The following is an 8953-nucleotide window of genomic DNA, read 5'->3' on the forward strand; positions in this document are numbered from 1 at the left end:
TCTCCCCCTCCTCTGCAACAGTCTAAGAATCCTTGTGTCATTACATTTTATACACGTGTATAGACGTGAGAACGCTGAGGAATATTCCATGCAGCAGAGGAGGATACAGGATGCAGGAACCAAAGAAGTAGGAAGTCAACTCAGCAGTTTGGGTAAGCATAACTTTTTTTTTAAAGCACCTGAACAAAAACGGGCAGTTAACCCTTGCAGTGCAGGGAAGCCACACTGAAAGGTTAATAACATTTTCCCCCAAAGTTCTTCTATAAGTATGCTGCATTCATTATACTCATATTTATTCTTATATTGCAACTTACTGTTCACGCTAATGTACTGTGAGCTATAGTTTGAGAAACAGACTGCAACAGACGGTCTGAGGCTTCCAGTACAACTACAGCTTGTTTTTTCTACAAGTCTGTACATTAGCACAAGCTTTACCAGCTAAACTGTCCATCCTCAGCCTGTAATCTGGACATAGACTATTTTGCTTAAAGGCATTATATTATCTTTTTGTCTCTACCTCGCTGTATCTTTTTTTAAAACTCGTGTCATTCTCTTCTACAATACCTCTCCTAAGTATGCAATTTCGGAATGGATTAACTTCCTGTGTTCGCTAAGCACTTTAAAGAGGACATTTGCAACTGCAAAAAAATTCAGCATTATACCCCAAATAATCTGTCGCATTGCTGTAACTGGTTCTCTCGCTGCTAAAAAGATTATTCAGCCTGCAAGTGAATGAAGCGGTTTCCTTTGGGAGAAAAGCAATGAACAGAAAGTTTATATAAATGTTTCAAAAGCTATTGCCTTGAGCCCTGCGACAGACTGGTTATATTGGAGCTTAGCTATTTCATATATTATATTAAAGAAGGCCTTGAAAATATTTCCATTAAATCTACAAGTAAAACAGCTCAGCAGCACAGTAAGGGGCTTTTAAGGATGCAGAAGGACAGAGGCCATTTTGGTTCAAAATGTACTTTATTTTTAAAAGTGTCTGTGAACTACAGAAAAACACCCTGACTGCAAGAAGCGATGGAGGCTTTTATATAGATATTGCCTATTTATCTGATGGACATGCTCAGCTTAGAAACTTTATTTAATCTGCTTTTCCAGATAATTCTACAAGAGAAATTTCTTGTATCGCTTTGCAAAATAATATATGAAAAGGATCCTCAATATGAAGAAGGAACTGCTAATGCCATCCAAGGCCCATTGCAACTGTGCTAAGATGCAAAATCTACTCAATTTACATTAAAGTGTAATTGTGGACAAAACCTAAATTTAAAACTGTGCTGTGATTTGAACTCTTCCATTATGATTAGATTTAATTCCATTGCCGTTTAAGCTACAAACATACCTCAACCTACCATATAGTTGCCTTGGAATCCACCTTTAGTTAGGTGGCAAAATTAAAACATGGCTTCGGAATTTACACCCTCTACAAAGTGCTTCTTGACCAGACCACAACTGTACATGCAATCTGTCACCTTGTCTGCACAGTGCTGGGTCCTCCTAAATGACCGGCCCATAGTGTCTGTGAAAGGGATCTAAGCAGGCAATGTCATGTATATGCCAATTATTCCCCCCTTCTCTGATAGGTACTTGTGAGGAAACCTGGGAACTGTAGATTGGAAGAATACCCCTTGTGTCACAGGAAGGTGACATAGCATTTCTGCAGCTAATTTGGGATAGTGGAAGTCACAGAAACCAGAGCTATTCAGTCAGTGCACAAACTAGAGACACATTTCAATGTTAAAAAAAGCTATTTTCTCACTGCAACATAGAAGTCCATATTACTGCTTTACGATATTTAAAATACTAAAGCACATCTTGTAGTTTCCTGTAGTTTTCTGCAGGCAGCATGTAGTAGATGGAGCCTGTTGGGCCCCTCCCACAGCACTGCTCTCTGCACAGGCAATGTACAGCACAGTGATGATGCCACTGCTACATTATAAGGTAATAACTTGGTATTGCAAACTCAATAAATGCACACAAAGTGGATTTGTATCATTTGTGATTATTCATAAATATATTTCAATGAAATTTTGTGTGCCTGTAGTTCAGCTTTAAAGTACACTTTTTTTTTAAATTATATACCAGATCCAGGTTTTAGTTACAGCTATGCTGACACAGAATTTTATCATGAATTATGAAAGGAATTTCTAGTTGTCTTGGAAATCTCTTTAAGAGCAGCCACATTAAAATTTTGCAAATGTAAACCACATCTTCTTTAAACATTATTTCACAGTTTTTAGTATTGGTGAACTCCTCCATAATAACTTGTATTAAATAAATTGACCTGTAAGAGACAGGTTTGTGAAGAGAAAGTAAGACATTTGCTAGATAAGGATTGTCATGAATTTCTCTGATTGAAAACACTCAAACCGTTGCTCAGTCCATTGCTCCTTCTTTAGCTGTAAGCACTTACGCCAAATGATGAACTCACTGACATATTGGAATTCATTGCATTTGGAAAACAATGCCATCAAGAACTTCTAAACCACAAAATTTAGCATAACATCTACAAAATATTGTTAGTTTTGTTATTTACCTTTATTGTTCTAGCTCTTGGAACATGCCCATGCTATACATTTAAGAACATGTTTGCCTATAGGAATACCTACCAAACTGTGGTTTCCACTTGGCTGTCATTCAGCTGCCTATTATCCAGCTGTGCAAATAGTGGAAAGAGAACCTGGATGCCTCCGATTGAATGAATTGCGCTGTGTATTGAGTGTGTTACTATAGCTTTGACATCCTAAAAAGAGAAGAGAACATTTAGTTCAAACCAGCAAAACTGGAATGCATCTTTATATACACTGAGTGGCCAGATTATTATGACCACCCCATCAGTACTTCGTTGGGCCACGAGATTACTCCACAAGATGACTTTGTTGGGCCTCCTCGTGACTCCACGAGATGTTGAACGTGATGCGAGGAATCTGACACTGCACTGTTGCCCTTCTGTTGTCTTGTACCAGTCTTGCCACTCTCCGTTCTGCCATAACATTGACTAGTCGCTGACGGCCACAATTCGCACGTTCAGACCCAGATTTTTGGCTGACAGTCCAGTCTTTAAACACTTTAACAATGAGCCCCTCTTGAACATTTAACGAATTCTGCTGTTATGCTGATACTCGCTCCATGGCGCGAACGCCAACAATCATCCCACGTTCAAAGGCTGTTAAAATCGCGTTGTTTACCCATATCTTCAGAAAAAAATCACTTCTACTGTCGTGGTAAACAACCTGCTTCCCTATTTATAATGGGCTGGCCCTCTAGCAACTTCAGCGCAAAATTATAGCTAATTATAGCTAATTTGCCTACAAATGTCAGGTGGTCATAATAATCTGGCCACTCAGTGTATATATGAATAATGACTAAAGCTGAACTCCAGATAGATAGACCAGGCACATATTTCTGAATTAAAGTGATTGTCAAGGCAAAGAAAAAAAAATACAGTACATATCTGCAATATATACACATTTCAACGTGTTTCATCTATTAATGCAAGTACATAAAAATATCTGTTTATCTACTTCAAATGAATTCAGCCCCTACGTCCTGCTGTGGGATGACAACACACAGCAATTCTGTGGACTGAGAGGTGTCAGCCCTATCCAGTGTCTTTTGCTAAATTATTCAAAAACTCCTGTTCTCAAATCTCTACAACATAAAAGCAAATCACTCTGTAGTCCAAGTCAACAACTAGGAGGGCAGAACAAACTCTTGGGGATGACACAGAAGTGTGCAGAGGATGCAAAACAGCTCCGAATTTCTTACAAAATAATCAGGTTATATCAAAATGTGTCTAAAGATTTATTAACCATCTCAATACCAGTTGCAATGCCTTCCTTTCCAGGCCATTTGATTTCCTGACTACCTAGTTTATTTTTGAAGGTCCTGAACTGCCTGAACAGAAAAATCTGCAAAATGGCAACATTCTGAAAATCAGACACCCCCAAGGCAAAAAGGAAAACATCTGCATTATGGCCTGGCAACTCTGGCGCCGACTGTGGCCGGCAAACGTGAGGCGCCGGCACTGGCTGTAATCAGGTAGGGACAGTGTGTGCGTGTGTCTGTCTGTGTGCGTGTGTCAGGAAGAGGAGAGATAGCAGCTCATTCCAGCCAGTGTTTCCATTTGTGATCACTGTGACTGGTGACAGCAATCACAAGGTACAGAGACATTCTCATTGGCTCTGTACCTTGTACCTATGATCTGTGCCGTCCAATGACACATTAAGGTTTTTTATAAAGGCATCTAGAATACACAGAAAAAGTATGTTTGTAGGTGAAGCAATTGTGAGATAATTGCCAAAAAAAGTATATCTTAAGCCATTTTCCCATCTTTTAAAGGAGGAAATGGTTACAAGCAGACAATTTAATTATTTTTTGCAATGTATCCCCATTGGATAGATTTTTCCTATATTCCTGTCTTGAGGACAAGTCAAAATGTTTAATTTTGCCTTACTTTTAGGCCCATGGCAGTGGGAGAGTGACTAGAGAGAGTGCATCATCCTAACAAGGAAACAAACAGCAGCTAAGCCTGACAGGAGTTCTAACCAATCCAAAAAGAAATGAATTCTATCCAAACTGTAATTAAAAAATATGTGGCTTTAAATAGATTTAATGGAATGTTATTTCTTCATTCAAATGGAGCACACAAGCAAACCTTGCATGGATAAATAGAGCTTGGCAGCATTTATTAGTGCATCTTCCTGCATTTGCTTTAAAATAGTACTATTATTATTATTATTATACAGGATCTATATAGCGCCAATAGTTTGTGCCGCTCTTTCCAACATATAGGGAGGCAGTAAAATTACAATACAATGCCACACAAAAGGATTAGAGGACCCTGCACGTGAGAGCTTACATTCTACATGGAGGGTCAAGTGATACAGAAGGTAATAACGGTAAGGGATGAGCTGACTGAAGGAAGTACAGTTCAAAAATTAGGTGGGATAGGCTTCCCTCAAGATGTGAGTTTTCAGGGATCGCCTAAAGTCAGACAGAGTTGGATAAGTTGGGATAGGGAGTTACAGAACATGGGAGAGACTCTGGAGAAGTCCTGGAGGCGAGCATGGAAGGAGGTGATGAGATAGCTAGAAAACAGGTCGTCTTGGGAGGAGTGAAGAAGATGGTTTGAGTGATACTCTGAGATAAGGTTGGAGATGTAGGCAGGGGCAGAGTTCTGGGTGGCTTTGTATGTTAGTATTTCAGATTTTAAGCATTGTGCTATTGGAAGCCAGTGGAGGGATTGGCAGAGAGGGGTGGTGGACACACTGATAGTAATGCATAAATCCCAACACACCTACCCACGTATATATTATATTAGATTTGAAGCTTTTCCCTAATTTTACTGTACTTAAACTGTCTCCCTTTTATTTTGGAAGCCACTGCACTCCCAAATTGTTGGCACTATATAAATCCTGTTCAATACAAAGGTTGACTTGTCTCCCCTTGTTTTGCCATGAATAGAGGTTTTCTTACATTAGGAGGATTGTGAAATGTGTACAATGGAGTCATATACCGGCGCAGGCAGTATAGCAAAACTACTATATTTCCAGGCTACATATCTCCTTGAGAAAGGAAAAATGTCACCAGTTCGTTTGTCATAATACCAGCCATCTCACCGATCCTTGAAATGTCATTTCACCTTATGCACAATGGCAAGATTCAATATGAATCTGTCTCAAGCTAAGCTATTTTGAGAATGTGATGTTATGGGTCGGTAAGCAACAGATGTGTCTCCTGTCTGCCTCTGCATTCACTTATAATCACAGCATGCATGTCTGCCTGGTCAGCTGTTGGCAGCAGAAAACATGTGAAGCATGGCTTTATCTCCTCTGTCCTCTAAGGTACTCTGTGTGACCCTGTTATCTCTTCCCCTGCACCACCATACACATACTTTACTAAAAATCACACTCTCCTCAATTGGCCATCTATTTTCTGACTGCTTACTGCAATCTTGCAAACTCTCTGGGAGTCAGAAGACCTATTTGATGTATCGAGCAATAAACACAGCTATAAACAAGATACAAATGAAACTGCAACTGTGAGAACCTGGTGCCAAGACACGCTTGCATTCAATGTCAGTGATTTAATTATTCTACCAAAAGAATATTGCGTACGTATTTCAATCTGTAAATGGATGATAACTTGGGGAGGGATGAGCAATTTTAAGGCCCCTTAGGCAGACGCACATCCAGCGTCTGCTGCATTGCTCCTGGGCTGCTCTGAGCTCCCAATGCTCTTTCTTTGAGAAGATCAATTCGTCTGAATGCAGCATATTGAGCTGTTGGCTCAATGAAACTCATTTGCATTAGGGAACATTCGGCAGGCATCAAGAATGCAAAGCTTCTTCTTTACCTTTATATTAATAGGGCCTTGGCATGGTCCCTATGGAAGCATGAGAAGCAGTGATAAGACACATACAGCTGTGCTGCCAGACCCTCTGAACATACCATACCAGCAGAACAGTTTACTGCTAACTCTGTGTGCTACCATTCTGGTAACTGAAGCATGTTCAGACAATGATGACTAATCTATGACAGGCAGCATAATTCATAAACACAATACTGCAAGTACTACAAAGTCTGGGATGACTGAGGATAACTCTAGAGCAGGTAAGGTTGAAAATCCAATGCAATAAGGTAACTATAGATCAAGAGTAGTCAAACTTTGGCCCTCCAGCTGTTGCAGAACTGTAAGTCCCATAATGCATTGCAAGACTCTGACAACCACAGGCATGATTTGCAGAGACAGTTGCATGATGGGATTCTTAGTTTCACCACAGCTGGAGAGTCGAATTTTGGCTAACCCTGCTATAGACATTCTCAAGTTTGTGTATTGTTCAGGCTCCTTCTTGTAGTGAGGACCAACAATCTGGCAAGAACGCATACAAATCAGGATGTACTGTATATGAGGCTCCACAGACCTTCCCAGATGAATTCTGGAGACATCAGGCAGTGCTGGAAAGTCATAGCTGCTAAATCACCGTTCTCTCTTCTGATTTCATAGTTGTAGCACTGCACTTCACATCCACACATGCATTTGAAACTTAGAAGAACACACACAGGAACATCAGTGGTACATTTTTTTAAATATACACAAAACATTAACAACATACCTGTAACATTAGAGCATGGGGTGAATGCACAAATATAGAAGGATTTTCCTTTGGTGACGATTCAAGGCAGAGCTGGGCATCTGTGGCCTTTGCGTTGTATGTGAACGCTATACTGCTTGCAAGTTTCCCATCATACAGGACCTGCTTGTGGTGTTCAGCCAGATGAATATCACTCTCAGACTTAAACTTGAAGGTACTCTAAATAAAGACAAAGCAAAATAGATAGGAATTGTAGGTCACAAGTCATATGCATACAATTCAAATACTAATTTGACAACGTTGACAACACAGTTAAACACTAAACTCAGAAAATACGTTTTTTGGTGGGTTTTTTTATTATTTTTTATTATTATTCTTTGGAAAGTAGGGAAGGGTTAAAACATGTCATGTTTGCCATGTATTAGGGAGATGTACCTTTCTTTCCTTACAAGTAACAGGAAGTGAGAGAAAATCACTCTAAAGTGAAGGAATTTTTCTTATACAGTTTTCCCCTTTATTCCTGTGCTGGTTACAACTCAAATATTGTATCTCTTACTTTCGGCCCCAGTGACAATGTTCATCAGGACAAAAACAAAAGAAGTATAACTCCCAAACAGGGACATAGACACTAATAATAACCTGACAGAGTTGCTAACCCTTGCCTGGTGTATCGAAAACAATTAAAAGTTTTCATTTTAGATACATTTTTTCTTACATTATTGCTGTAGGACAGATATTTATTATATATTGCGAAACACAGCAAGACTAGCATCATCAGTAGCTGCATAACCCAAGTCTTCTACAGTTTCCATGTGCATTGATCTTCTTTAAAAAACCTGAACACTGGAAAATGTGCCCAAAAAAGGCAGGTAGAAGGCAAAGGACTAGTCACCAGTGGCACTGTGGCCTACCTGCTGCTGCGATTTCCCTTTACCGCACTTACCAATCCTTGTTTTGCATTGTCTCTCTATACTGAGGTGGTCATCTTGCTAGAGGCAGGACTTTGCTTCCTCATGTTAAAGCCTCCAGCAAGGAGAACAGTGAGCAGCACAGTATTAATATCACCAAATCTCACTATAAACTTCCCGAGACTAACAGTCAGCAAAAGCAGTGCCTTAAATCTCACACTGGCCAAGCAAAGGAGTGCCTGGGCACCATCACATACGAAGAAGTGCTTTGAATTTTCAGGAGAAATTTAAGACAGAAGGTTATTGTTTCAGGGCACTGCATAGGAATACATATTATTTTATATATTCCCCAAAACACACCAAATCTTTACTTTTTGAGTTGAGGAAGTTTATAAAAGTGTTTAAACTGGAAGTTGTGTACACTGGTGGAAGAGTAATAGGTGCAACTTCTGAATAGACTAGAGAATTGCAGCTTTCATCCTGACTTGTGTGTTTAGAAAAGAAGTTCTGCTTCCACAAGGCAATACGGGTTTTTGCCGTTTGGTTCTATGTACTATTTTGTTGACTACTATGATGCTTTGTCAAAGAGGTAGGTACCAACTTATTTTTTTAGGGTTTCAGCCACGGGGCTGCATATTAACAGGCTCCCATTCCATGAAACAATGTAAAAGTGATAAAAGCTTACATTTTGCGATTTAGCCCATTTTAATACAATATGCTACTTTTACACAAGATATGAGAATAGAGTCTTTCCATCCCTGTGGCGATTAGGGTGATTAGTACAGGAAAGCAGGCAGCTAAGATCTATGTTAACTTCAAACGTGAAGTATTTCAGCATCTTTTCATAAAAACAGTCAAGGGCAAGAGAATCACTGTAGAAGAGTTCTTTGGTTTTGTTTACTGTTAAACTGAGGAAGCAAAAACCCAAAACAAGTACTAA

At 39.5% G+C, this 8953-nt stretch overlaps 1 protein-coding gene across 4 annotated transcripts in view; it reads right to left on the minus strand.

Annotated features, from left to right (window-relative positions):
* Positions 1-8953, minus strand: part of NBEA (neurobeachin) — a 553993-nt gene that overhangs the window by 370317 nt on the left and 174723 nt on the right. For all 4 annotated transcript variants that reach the window (XM_018554206.1, XM_018554199.1, XM_018554191.1 and 1 more), the window contains 2 exons: positions 7127-7324; positions 2619-2752 (listed from right to left, as the gene is read on the minus strand). In XM_018554206.1, coding sequence (XP_018409708.1) covers positions 2619-2752; positions 7127-7324 — 332 coding nt within the window. The remainder of the gene's footprint in view (positions 1-2618; positions 2753-7126; positions 7325-8953) is intronic.

The sequence above is a fragment of the Nanorana parkeri genome, unplaced genomic scaffold (genome assembly GCF_000935625.1).
Source record: "Nanorana parkeri isolate BGI_ZX_2015 unplaced genomic scaffold, ASM93562v1 scaffold8, whole genome shotgun sequence".
NCBI classification, from domain to species: domain Eukaryota; kingdom Metazoa; phylum Chordata; class Amphibia; order Anura; family Dicroglossidae; genus Nanorana; species Nanorana parkeri.